At 42.2% G+C, this 14,475-nt stretch overlaps 1 protein-coding gene across 2 annotated transcripts in view; it reads right to left on the bottom strand.

Moving 5' to 3' along the window:
• Nucleotides 1-14,475, bottom strand: part of LOC110990198 (dual specificity tyrosine-phosphorylation-regulated kinase 1B-like) — a 60,513-nt gene that overhangs the window by 21,388 nt on the left and 24,650 nt on the right. For both annotated transcript variants that reach the window (XM_022255066.2, XM_022255065.2), the window contains exon 2: nt 916-1,235. In XM_022255066.2, the coding sequence (XP_022110758.1) occupies nt 916-1,131 (216 nt within the window). In that variant the 5' untranslated portion in view covers nt 1,132-1,235. The remainder of the gene's footprint in view (nt 1-915; nt 1,236-14,475) is intronic.

Below are 14,475 nucleotides of genomic sequence, written 5' to 3'. Positions count from 1 at the left end.
ATACCGATAGTGCTCTGTTGTATTCAAACCCAATGCACACAGTGCATACATGAGAATAGACGCACAGCACCTTGGGCTGAATCAAGACTAGCCTTTGGTCAAGCTGGGCATGGCACCGGTGCACCACGCTCGGCCTGTGGCTTCACCACTCACGTTGGGGTCTTCAGAGGTAGGTGAGAGTCATGTGTCCAGGTAGCCACGCACGCCTTGAGTAAAGGCTAAATTGCTGGTTGCCTTCAGACTGGTCACACAACACCTCGTGGTGCCACATGCGGCATAGTTCCCTGACTGTTGGCGGTCAATGAAAATGCTATACTGACAGCTCCTTGGGTCTGTGCGTTGAGTTGTTGCGGCAAATATCGCGCAGATGTAATTTTCGGGAAATACTTTACGTGGGTTTAACCATGATAAAACTGTTCATTTATCTCACCAAATAAAAACAAAAACCAGTTTCATTTATACTCAAATAAAAATGTGACATTTGTGTTTGCCAAACCTGAGTGCAGAGTTTGCTCCTTTGTTCAAGTTAACATCGGCACTCATATCGGCAAGGAAGGTCAAATTTTACCGGTGTTGCCGGATATCAGCCCAATCCGATGTACCATCCGATCATCGGTTGATCCCTAAACGTGACCACATAACCAATCTAGTGCTACAATCTTGGCCAAATCTCATCGGGCCCCCCACCCCCGGGCTCCTTCTTAATGTTGGGTCTCAATGCATGGTCTTTGCTTCAATTCGAGATGACAAACACTGACCGAAGGAGACAAGGGGGACCTGGAGAGGGTACGGCTATTGACATGTCCCAACAATTTTGACCAGGATTGTAGCTAAATTTCTTATGACAGAGCATCTCCCACGCTGACGTTTTGCCACTTCACAGGAAAAGCAACCAGCAGCAAGGCGACCACCCACCTCATTGATATGCTTGTACGTCTTGATAAGGTCCACGCTCAGCTTCCGCAGCGGGGCGGTGCTGGCGTCGCGGAACGTCTGCGGGATGCGGCTCTGCATGGCCGCCATTTCTTCCTTCTGACTGGCGACGTAACTCTGCTCCTCGAAGCTGCCCGGCTGCGGGCGGGATGAGCGGGTCACGTGATTGGTCAGCGAGCCGGGGCCGGCCGCAGCCATGTCCGGCGGCTCTAGGTGGTGGCGGCGGTGGGGGACCTCCCCACCGAGGTCATCGTCGTGGTAACCGTTGGCTGTGGTCAGGGTGTAGCGCTTGGCGGTTGGGCCTGCAAAATAACAGGGGAAATGTATGACTTTTAATCAACACATAACACGTCCTGGGTGCAGATATTCTTGAAGGGCGGGAAATGAACAGGTTTTACACGTTTTCAAGATGTACTGGTACCACTGGTACATCTGGGCCTGCTTTGCATTGATGAGATATCATTAGGTAAGGGCAAACTCGTAATTTAAAGGTTTCACGAGGGGCAGGCACTGTATAGCAACTTCTTCTAAACTTTGTCCACAAGGGTAAGTGAAACCCTTTCATAAAAGTAATCTGTTGTGACCTTTTAACCTTTGATTCAAGGTCAAACAACAGAAGGCTTGAATGTGAATTTATATTTCAATTTAAGGAACGTAACAACGCAAATTGGGTATGGTTCAAGAGCTCTGATTGAGTATGAGATAACCAATTTTGGTGGGGACAGCAGGTCACTGACGCAATGTTTTGTCCACAGGAGTGACGGAACACTGTAGAACACCCTTTAAACAATTTAAGACGCCTCTTTTTTTAACCACAACTGCTTTCCATGTAAAAGCATGAAACCTTAGTAACTTGGATGTCCTATTTGTCCTGTTAAAAACCCTGATGGAGGGCCAAAAAAAAAATGCTCTTTTCAGGAAAATTTAGACTTGGCTATGAGGGCTTTTAGCATATCCCTACGTTTTGGGTTGCCACAATTATCATTCAACAGGTGTGTAGCCCTCAGAACTACAGGATTGTTTCACAATGTACCAGCCTACTGGAGGTACCGGAGATTTGCGGCGTCAATGTACAGCAGCGTAATTCGTACCACATTGCACAATCGCGAAAGACAGGACCCGAGTTGCAATGGCATACGATCTACAAAGTTCGAGCAGTGACCTACATATATACTATGCTTACAGGTTGACGTATTCGTTGGTTACCTTGGTACAGCTGCACAAAATATATTCTGGATACCAGGCAGTGACTGAAAAAAGTAGTCACTGGTCGAAATTATCCTAAGTAGACCAATTCCCTTCAATGACAGTGTACATCCATTAAACATCATTAACCCTAAAAGTCCTGAATCCTCCAATTTTAGTGTGATTTTGCACACACCCTAGGGAGTTAGGGTTAAACATCATTAAACTTCAGTTATAATTGTAAAAATGGAACAAAATTGGATTTAAATACTGTAGTCTGTACTTTTTCCGTCGTGAAATACAGTTTTTATCTGACTTTCCTGAACTACATTGCATATTTTCTAGATGATAATCATGAGCCTTTCATAATGCAAACCTTCAAAATCCTGAACTTTGAGAGGACTTTGTTTCAGAGGTAAGAGGTCAAGTTCACGGAGACCAGAATTTGCCCTATCAGACAACAGTGTGTTATCAGTCCTTGGAGTTAGGGACATTTCTGGAAGCGTGTGAATTTCCACTTGTAGATAAAAAGAACTTTTTATGTGGGGTCACTAAAAACTTGTTTCTGACACAAAGTTGTTGACAATCCCTGCTGTTGTTATTCAAGGTGAAAACATACAGAATATACCGTACAGGTACTGGTAGGAAAAGATTACTTTCATTTGTTGAATAAAACTTCTTTACTTAAATGTCTGAATTTGATTTTTTCTCTCTTATGAGTTAATAAAAAATTAATATTTAAAGCAAAAACTGCAGTTTTGATTGGCCCGAGTCATGCAGTAACAGGAAATTCTACCGTTGTGGCCAGGCTTGCATTGCTTGATCAGGTCGATATTTGGCAGTTTTTCCCATTGTTCGTGTGTAAATATTTCACAATATCACAGGTCTTCTAGAGGACAATGGGCTGGTGCAATTGCAGGCAAATGCAACAATCGTTCTGGTCCGGTCATTCTGTCATGCAAGTGGAATGTTTGACTTAATGACAATGCAACGACATGTGCCAACAAGCAACAGTGACTGTCAGTTCAGTGTTTGGTGCACTTCTATATTTATGATGCACGTGTTCCATCAATCATCTTATAGGCATCTGTTTTTAACAAAAAGAAACCATTCAAAGCAGATGAACAAATTCAAATACATACCTAGTATAGTGCACGTTGTCATCGTTTTCATGAAGAGACGATTTTTCTCATCGGATTGGAAAAACATGTTTTGAAAAAATTGAATTTGGTCTCTATTTTCAAACGCTTAATTTTGTAGAATTTAGTGTTACTTTAAATCCACCAATGCTACATTGTACATGTACTCCATGAAAGAGCAGATGTTACATGACACAAAACTTATATTTCTAGAAGTTAATTAAAGTTGTTTATTTTGTAAACAAACAAGGTTGTCTGTTCGTGAAATGCTAAATTTGTATGACTTTTGGTCTCTTCGTGAAAACGGCACACACAGTACACGCTTTTGCTATAGCGTGTGTTCCAGGTGCAACATTGTTACATTTGTATACATTGCTGGATTCAAATTGTCTCTTTGTGAAAACTACAAAACCAGTTTTGCCCACAGTTTTAATCTTTTGCCAACGTTATAACTATAGAAGAAAAATTGTCTCTTCGTGAAAACCAAAAGTGCAGTTTAGTCGAATATCACTCCACAGGGATCACCGTGATTTGGGTGATTTCAATAGATTTGTTAAAAAAATGATTACATCAAGCTGTAGGCACTGCATAGCCTTCTTGATTTTACCAAAAAACAAAAACTTGAAAAAAATCATGATTTGGAGTCAAATTGTCTCTATGTGAAAACTGTGACTATGTATGTGAAAAAACACTTCTATGTCTACATTTTACATGTATGTACCGGTACATGCCCAGTTTTTGTTTGGTTTTCATTTGTATTTTTACTTTTTCCTTCAAAAAATGTGGCTTTCCACACTGGCAAATATAGTTTTACTGGATGTTAATTTTTGTGCCGGGGGAACGGGGGTAGAATTGCCTCTTAAAAAAAGCAAAATAAAAGGACACCGTGAATCTTGAAGCTACTTGTACATATCCAGGTACTTGGCAAGCATTTGTGATTTGTTTTTCAGTTTCATATGGAAGTATAAATAAGGAACTACCGGTACTCCAAGGGAAGGTTCCCCGGGACAGCAGGTAAAACGAATCAAATAAAATACGACTACATGTAAATATCAGATTGATATCACTGATATCACACAGTAATCTGTGTAATATGAATAATATCACACAGTAAACTGTGTGATATCAATAATATCACATAGCAACAGAATACATGTATGTGCAGTACCTACACGTACCTCATCTAGCCACTGGGTCCACCTGTCCCGAAGACAGGCAATAACAATTTGCACAGACAGTTTTTGGCTCGATCAAAATTTACATGTACAAGCCAGTGATGGAAATACATGTACATGAAGCTGGATGCACATCGCAAAATGCAACACATTGCTGATCATCATAATGCTGATCAAATGACAGTATGATTTGCTAATCATTTTTTATTTTCTTACCGGTATTTCCATCACTGCAAGCCCTCCCCTTCCCTTCTTTCAGAAATCTTTCACACTTCCCTCCAAAATATCGAGTGTGGTGGAAATCATGGCCCTTGACAGTGCCAAGGGGTATTGTGTTGATTTAAAAAAAAAAATTCCTTGGCGCAGACAGGCAGTTGTTTAAACTTGACTGAGAATGGACAGTCTGACATTTCAAACCCGGTGAAGAGCATGGATAAATAAAGAAAAATTCCCTGGTGTGCAGTAGGTAAGGCAGGGAGTCAGATACAATGTACATTAAGATGTCTACAGCACATTAATATCCCATAGGAAAAGAATACTGTACATAGGTGAGGCAAAGTTGGGCAGCTGTCACTGCTTAATGACTTGAAAGGTGAAATGTGTACATACAATGTAGATACATGTATATGCAGTGCGCCCCTGTTTTCAGACAAAGACATTCCGAACATAAATACACACAGTTCCTCCATTTTCCAAATAAGGAGCTAACAGCTGTGCCCAACCTGCCCTCCCCCCTTCAGAGTCCTAACCACAACCCTTCCCCCCACTGGCCAATTCTGAGTCGGATTCTCTTTCTTCATTTCACAGCCAACTGCTGGGGGTGAGGGAGCTTGTTGCTGATTTTTCTCCCCTTGGCGAGTGCGTTGTTCCCATGTTCAAATCGCGGCACATTCATGTGCTGTCGGGACACCGCAGGGGACCGCATTTTTCCCCTCATGGACAACCTGAGTCATGCATTCTTTCGCCAAGTTCCCAGGCATCTTGGCGTCTTTTGTTTCCAGCATGGATTTCAAGATTCATACAAGTATTTCCCTCCTGCCGTTGGGCATCAAGAATGGGAGCATAAATGATTTTGCAAGCAATGGGAAAAAAACCTACATGTATAGAACAAAAAAAATATTTTAAAAAAGGAAAAGTAGCATGCCAGTGTGTGATCTAAGAAATATAAAAGCCACCCGAAAATCTCCCAAGCACCCTCAGGATAACACTGATCAGTCATGCTGCTGTCAAGGCAACAGCAACAATTCCCATTAAAGGCCATTACAGTGTAGTTACCACCAAGCCTTATCACACAAGACTGTGTATAATTTATGCTTCAGCGGGGAGGGGAGTTCTTGGGTGAAAAGTAAATCATGATGGATCTGGCAACAAATCCATCAGGACTGATTCCAAATGATCACAAAATGAGGGCCACATTCAGGTCAGCTCAGGGTCTTCCCCCGTCCCCCCCCCCAAACACTAGGCCAGCAGATCCACAGGTCAGACCAGCCACAGTCCCTTAGCCCAGCTATAAAAAACCATTATTCACACCACAAGGCAAGGAAGGGACTACCATGAATGCAGCCGGGCTAGCCAAACAACCGCTGGCAGTCAAAACAATGTCTGGCTGGCCAAGGCTGCTGGGCAGTGCAGGATTCCTAATCTGATCAGTGTTCTGTGACCTTGGCCTTCTGTGACCTGATGAAGGGTAAGACAACTCAGCATCAGCTGGGGGGGGGGTGTGGGAAGAAAGCTGATTGACAAGATCGTGTTTTTCATGTTTCAAACCCTTCTTGCCCGTGTACATTACATGTACGTGGATAGTGTTTCTTTCTGCACCGTGAAGTAATTTCTTCCAGTGACTCATAAGCAGGTTTATCAGCTTGACAGGTGAAGTGGCTCACTGCCATGCCCATGTAGGAAAACGCGAGGCTGCAAAAGTGTGACGTCAATAACAACTGTTTGGGAAGGGGGAAGGGGATGGATGCTGCACTAGCAGTCAAACGTGTTTCAACGCGTGCTAATTTGCAGAAGATGGGAGTTTGTTGATGAATGGGCACGCGTACATATATGCATGTGCGCGTCTGCGCCCGTGCATGTTTCTCATTCTTTGTGGATGCATGTGGGAACGCAGTTCAACGCTACCCAAGCAAGTTCACATGCAGTACAGCATCATGACACAGTTTGAATTTTTATTTTCAGAAATCCCTACACTGTACGCGCAACTGCTGGTCCAGTGGCTAATAAACTGCACTGGAGAGAAACCAGCCTCAGAGGATCGCGGCAGTGCCAGCATTTCCCAAGCTCGTCAGTTGTCACTGTAGAGGTTTTCTATTCTCAGGGGTGTGAGTTTGGCGACTTCAAATTCAAGCTGAAAACAGCTAACAAAAAGCTAAAATGTAGACAGTTCCATGCTTTCGAACAGACCAGGTGTACAAAAAAGCTGAAACTCAGGGTTAACATCTAAAAAAAACAAACCTGAAATCAGCTAAAAAGCTGAATTCTTACACCCCTGTATTATGTCGTACACGGGATGAAATTTTAAACCAACCTGTTTAAACTACATGTAAAAGCTACAAGGTACAAGTACATGTACATAAAATTAACCTAGTACATTTCACAAGAACAAATGTGTAATTACAAAAACACTGGATACATGTATACAAGTGCACACTTGTGCTGCTTACATAAATTTATTTTGTACTACTAATCTATGGGGTGTTGCCATTCTCACTCTATACTGTACAGCCAAATAACTCTGTCCAAAATGTGACCAAATACCCCCCTGCCTTGCCTTGCACTGTCATGGCATCAAACTGATTGGACACAGTTTTAGTCCAGTATCAAATTAAGTAAATTGAGCTGTCACATGAAACAGTGTTGCTATGCTTCCTGGAGGTCATTTAACGCCAGATCTTTGATTGACGACTTTCTGACACCCCCCTGCATTTCACAACCTGTGCTTGTAAGTGTACAAGGTAGACAAAAAGTCAGGAAAGACCTGTCATGAATGGAGGAAAGTTAAATGGGTAAAAAAGGGTACCATCATGCCATGACAGTTTCAATACTCGTTATCTGCTGAAACATTTTAGCCAGCAGAAGCATATGGGTCCACTCACTCACACATTGTACATGTATGTGCACTCCTATTGTAACTAACAATGCCACAACAGTCAGTGACCCTTAAAATAGATTGCAGCTCCCAGAATAAAACAGATTTTTTCAGGTGCGGAAAAACGCTGTTGTCCCAAGGCCAAATCGCACACAAAAGTTCACCCATGTACAAGTACCGTACATGTAAGCATCACCACGGCAACGTGTCAGAAGGATGGAAAAGAAAGCTCATGACATTTCATTGCTTGAGGAGCTGAACATACGGCCTGTGGATTGCATTATTCCAATAGTGACGAACGCCATAGTAACCATGACAACTACAGCCAGGCGTGAAACATCAATACAGGATTTGACAAACGAACGACAATTTTTTTTTCCAGTGTTTCTTTGGTGGAAGTGTTTTTGCCATCGGACTAACGGTAGAGATTTGACTTTGCTGTACTCTTCACATAAAATAATTCAGTGGCTGTAAACTTATACAAGACTATCACAAAATTAAATCATGGCACCTTAGTCACAATTGCGGTCACTAGGTCGTTACAATTTCTCGCCAAATTAAATTGCTGTTAACTTGCTCACAGAAACATGGTGCAAACTCACATACATGTATACATGTACATCACATGATCATACCACTCTTATCGAGAAAAAAGGAAACTGATTAGAGGAGTTAGTTTCTTTCCCCCCGGGGCGGCCAGAAGCCTACATTTCTGGAGGCCCGCCACACGCTCTAACGTCATTAGGCCCCCACGGTGACGCGACACCCAAGACGAGGGGCCCTGCAGTTAGGGGTGGCATGCCCATATCTGGCTAGCCGTCAGAACCGCCCTCCTGTTGGTACTCTGCTCACTGGTATGCCTGGAATGCAGAACACGGTGCTCTGAGATGCTCAGCATACCGCATCCCAGAAAAAAAAAAAAAAGGTCCTTTTTTTTTTTAGAGGAACTTTAAAATCATTTTTAAAAGGCCAGGCAGATGTTATCCATTCCGGAATCCACTGATCCGATAGTTACATATAGTTACATATCAGTTATGTTAATACCGTGACGTCATACATGGCAGTCTGCCCTTTCCAGTTTTCAAGGGAAGGGCCATCTTAGAATTGTTGCATTCACTATGACCTTTATCCCACGAAACATGGTTGACAGTTGTCTATTTAATTTAGATGCAGATTTCAATGGATTTAAGGAGTTCAATACGTAAACAACTCTGGTGTTTTGTTTTGTGGCAGCTTGAGTTCATTCACAGCACGGGTTGCAAAGGGATCTAAGAAACAATTGTTTCCCGATAAATTCACAAATGAGGTTCTGACTGGCATGGTGTCAAAGGCTCGGTTGACAACCAATCTACCAGTAGCTACACACCCTGTGGAGACTAAGCTTGTGCACAGGCCCGTCTGTGGACTAAACTGTCGTTTATTTCATATAACGGGTTTTGCCCTTACCCAAGGTATATGTTGATAAACACTGTATGCTCAGTGTTTGTCCAAAGCTAGCGAAAAAATTCACAAGCTTACTCGGGTGGGACTCGAACCCGCTACCTCCTGCTTACTAGTGCAGACGTCTTAACCACTCGACCACCGAGCTTGCCGGGGTCGGCTGGCCGGTCTGAGTCACGTGTAGCAACGTTTGACAGTTCCTTTGAGTCAAAAAAAAAAATGATGCCCTGCTGATGATAGCAAACATGTCTGTCACCAATGCTAGTGTCTAACTACCGGTAAAAGAAATTCATTAAGTTTAATGGGAAATGTCAAAATTTCTTTTATTCCACAAACCATTCCATCAAAAATCCTGATCAACAGGTACACAAAAATAACAATGTTTTGGGTAGAAACTTGTAAACAAAAATTATGCGGCAGTTCAGTTTGGTAATACAGTGTAGTTCCAAACGCGTGTGTCATTCGGGTATGTTGCTTGTGTTGCAAGTGCCCAAATAAATATTGTCAGAGACAATCCAATTTATTTGAGGATTTGTGACGCTGGTGGACAGGAAACCTGTGACAGACATAACATTGGCAACCTTGTCCAGAATAATTTCTAAAACTGCCTCGATCTCTGTTCAGCAGATGAACAGTCTCATCCCTGAAATACCTCGGATACTAGCCAACTGCGCGTGACTCCACACAGGCCAGCATCTCATTGGGCCACGGGGGTGAGTTCGGAATTTTGGCGTGACTGATTCAACAAACATCTGCCGCAAGATCTGGCCAGCGCTTTCGACATTTTTCAAAGAAGGTGGGAGATCTGGAAGGGCGGAGACTGTGACATTCACAAGGAATGTTTAAGAAGAATGTGGATTCCATATTATATATACCCCCGACTAGTAGAACGTTCCAGTGGCTAAATATTTAGAGGATGACATTTCAAAACTTAATTTTCATCTAGATTCTCAAGTCATGAGTGTCTATCTTAGTCATAAAATTTCACAATCGTTTCCGAGGAAAACAGACGATTCATGTCGACTCCTCTAAAAAATGAGAAAAAACTTGTGCTTTTAGTATCATTTAAAAGTTTACAAATTGGAACTTGGTTTGTACCACTTGGGAATGGGGGGTGTAACTAAACAGTATTCTGCTAAAGACGTAAATATCAGTTCTTTGGGATGCAGAATACGACGGATTATCTCTAGGGAGATGGCCCAGGAATTTCCATGGGCTTTTTATAGCAACATTGGCAATGAGATTAAATTCTTGAGGTAGTTGGATTTCCTTGTGATTAAGTTTCTCCTCCAGAGGAATCTCCGCTCTGTTTAGCATGGGAGCCGCCCCATAGCAAAGGCGATATTTACGGGCAGAAATCCCACAAATCCCTTCAAAGGAGCCGGATATTTTGGACCATCCCACAGCTGCTTGTCATATGCCAGGATGTTTTGAGATGCGAGGCCTTTTTACCTTACAGCCTCTCAACCCTTGGCGAACTAAGGACTGCCCTCGGTGGAGAATTTGATTTTTCAACCCTACTGTTTCACACTTGTTTCGTGAAAAAAAAATGAGCACAAATGATTTCCAAACCAGGTTGAAAAATTCTCAACCCTGGTCCAGGGCTGGGTTAAGTTCAACCTGGGTTGAAGTCCATCTCGGGATTAGCAAGGGGGTGGAAAATTTCAAGTGTGAATCATCGCCAGTTTTCAACCTGCGTTAACCCCACAATTCTTTCAGTGTTAAAAGGTCTTTTAGTGTGCATGTAAAAACTTTCATCATGAGAAGTCTGAAGCTTCAATTCAATCTGAGATTGGGTTGTGATGTTATTGGCCCCGAGCTGAAGTGCAACCTCAATCGGCGAAAGAAAGACGGGTGGTTACAAGCGGGTTCTTGCACGTATTCTGCATGTACATGTACGTAACGACCATACATGCTGGAATAATCAGTTACGCGTACTTAGCGTGGTCCGCGTCAAATGCTCATATACATATACTTGCATGCCTCATGGCGTGCCTATGCGATGAGTACCAAGAAAACCCGCCCTCTTCTGTTCTGCTCAGAGCAGATACCCTGGTAGAGAGCAATTGAGAGAGTAATACTTGATTTCTATTTGTTAGCACATAAATGTACATGTACTTTCTCAGCAATAACCTCAAATTCAGCTTTAAATTTAGCCCACTGACCCTCTCACAAAATATTCCCAACATTTTACATGTATTCCTTACCGACAATACAAGTATTAAATAAAAAGGGAGATTTCTAGTTCTACCTGTCGGTTAAACATGGTTGACATGTTTTGGTTTTGAGTAACAAAAGTTCCCATTATAAGCAGAGAAATTACTTGGAATTTTGTCACAAGAGAAAATCAAATAGCTAGAACGCAGCCTTCAAAAATTCAATTTAATTAACAGAAATCCCTCGACAAAAGCCATCAATAAATCCCAATCACAAAGAACCTCTCCCTATACTCTTTAAAAGAGAAAATTCAGGTCTTCCCCCGTGGTCCAAACCCAAAGAAAAGCCACTGAATCCACATGTACTATGAATAAAAAGGCCTACAAAATAGATCAAAAAATGTCCTGCCAGCAGCTCGGGGAAACAATAATTATTTTATGAGTGGCTGCTGCTAGGCAAGAGATAGATAGCTATTGGCCAGTGGGTTGACCTCTACCTGACCTCTGCTGCTAATAATGCCTGGAGCATGCTCATTAAAGGGATGACTGCCGATGGCAATCTCATTTGTATGTACATTGTTAGCTAGATACTGATCATTTCTATGGACCTTGTAGTGAGATATGTGGGTACATGTACCATTAATGTCTTGTCTCTCTTTTGAGTGTGGGCTATGTATGTACATTGTAAAATTTATGTAGTTCTCAAGTGGTAACTATACCTACCAGCACCTCATATGAACCTTTGATAGAGGCCCATATGATGAGGGTTGTGTGAACCTTGTGTGAACTAATCTACATGCATATGTACATGAAGGCCCACACAAGAAGGAAACCCCCTTACTGGGTAACAGTTCATTGGGCATTTTTGGGTCAGGGTTAGCGGTGGCAAAAGGAAGACGAAAGTCAGTCAAGGAATTGATTACCCAAAAAAATCCAGCTGAAAAAAAGGTGTTCACTGCGGGAGAAAAATAAATAAGCAATTTTTGCCAAGTTTTCTGGTGAGAGCAAAGGAATGTCCACATTGCCCATGCCTGTAGGTTTAACGAAACTGATACAGGTACAGAATACGCGACGTCAATACTTTTAATTTTGGATTTTTCCCCTGCTTGATGTTAGGCCTAAATGTAAAATACTGGTACATGTCAGGCAGGGCAAAAATCCAAAATTAATTCAAAAATCTCCCCAGAGCAAATCCATCTTTGATATACACGTAGTAAATACTTTTGCACATGTAAATGTATACATTGTGGCTTGACAAATTGGCTACAGATCGCTATTTTATGTGGTTCTTTCAAGAAACCTATTTTTTTTTATACTGTAGAAACTACTGGTAACACTGTTTATTTCTTGTAATATGCAGGTACGTAATGCATGTACTGCACTCATTTCTCAGCAAGAATACACTGTGCACCGCTGTTTAAACGTCACATTTGAATATTAACCTTGGACATGCATGTACATGTAAATTCATCTGAAGCAAGAAAAAAGGCTTTAAAAGCATTCTCTAAATCTCTCCCATTGCAACATCACACCAGTGTTCTAGCCACGGTGGGCGGCGCTGGGCGGGCCAGCCCGGCACTGAAAATTTGCGCCCAGAACGTAGGTCCGAAATAAACTCTGCCGCCCAGCACGAATTTCCCCAGATTGAATAAAAGTATTGCCAATTTTGTGTATTTTGTTCACATTCCTGAATAAAAGTTCACACTTTTTTGTGTTTTGAAATGTGAAGCACTGATTCTAAATGTTTACAAGACGATATAATTTCCACTTTTTAGCCTAGGCCTACAGTACCGTACCTGTACAGTACATGTAGTGATCAAGCAATGCGCATCGCACGCCACATAATTCCGATGCCTCATAAGTCTGACATTTCATAGGTCCGACAATTGCGTTTAATAGTTCCAACGGTTTTTTCGGCCCATGGCATATATGTACATAGATCCAACGCCTCAAAAAATCCAACGTCTCGAAAGTCCCACGTTTGATTTGACGCTCATTACGAGCGTATGAAGATGGCGCTAGGAACGAGACTGGTTCCCGGTGCCAAGTATGGTGAACTATTTATGACACGCAGCGTCGCGTGGGCGTGCACTCCTCCCATGTTTTGCAGTCAATCGCACTGACACCTCATATTATAAGTCCGACACCTCGTTGGTCCGACGTCGGATTTATGAGACGTTGGACCTTTTAGGTGTCGGAACTACGAGGCTGAAGAAAAAAAATTGCCCATAAATCTGATGCCTCATTACTCATATGTCCAAAAATTTGGATTTTGAGGCATCGGCCCCAAGAGGCGTCAGACGTACATGTATGATACGCACCTGGTCAAGCCACCGAGTCTCTAAAAAGACCCAGTGGAAATAATCTTGCGGGGATGAGAATGGACATCACCCAGGTTAACACGTCACCAGGCGCGAAGTGGCCAATGACACCTTTGGGTTTGGTTTGGTTAATTTCCACATAACACTTTATAAAAGAAGCCCCAACTTCCTAGGATGGACATTCACACAAACTTAAAATAATAATTATAGGGCTCAGACAAGATGAAGGTTATCTGCCCCTTCATATAAATCTATCATACATGTGTTTCCAATTTACAATTTCTAATAAAACGAACAGAATTTAATGTGATGATAGTTATTACTGCCGGTACGTGGCATTCACCAAAATGATGCCTCTTAATGTACATGTAGTTGACTCTAGTTACAGCAAAGTTACAGGGCCCAGACAAATTACTGTTACAACCCGGACTTTGTTAATGAAAGGAGTAGAAAAACAAAGAAAAAGCATGAGTAATTAGGAAAATTGGGATTATCAAACTTTGTTTTTTTATAACGGTACTTTGTGAGGAGAGTGAACTGTAGACAGCATGCACAGGCAAGTCCATCAAGATTTCAATTCTGTCTTCAAGTCACACTGTCAGAATCAACTCCCATAACATGTATGGCATATCCCAACTAAACAACAGCAAAACACATGTATTATAAGGAGCCAGTGTCTCTCCCCAGGCACAAAACTGCATGATACTATAGTGCCAGCAAAGATCAACACAGCTCCAGTTTTTAATCATCACTACTCCATTCCACCATGTCCATTACATGTAGCGCTCCGCATGTATGGTACCAGTGCATTCCACAGTCTTGTTGCAACAGAATGAGCAGAGAGTCAACACTCACTCGGTTATTGAACTTTGCTCCCTTATTAACAGCTGGACAACAACCAGGCTCAGCCTGGGCAATTAGGGCACCCTACACAACCTCACAAAAATGTCTCACTAAAGATCTGTTATCTGAATGTACATGTACATTGTACACCATACAGAGTACATGGCCTACAGGTATCATGCAAGTACTGTA

Source organism: Acanthaster planci, linkage group LG10, assembly GCF_054643075.1.
Source record: "Acanthaster planci isolate LZ-2023a linkage group LG10, COTS_SCS, whole genome shotgun sequence".
NCBI lineage: Eukaryota > Metazoa > Echinodermata > Asteroidea > Valvatida > Acanthasteridae > Acanthaster > Acanthaster planci.
The sequence above is the reverse complement of the archived record's forward strand: the minus strand, read 5'-3'. Positions and strand labels throughout refer to the sequence as shown.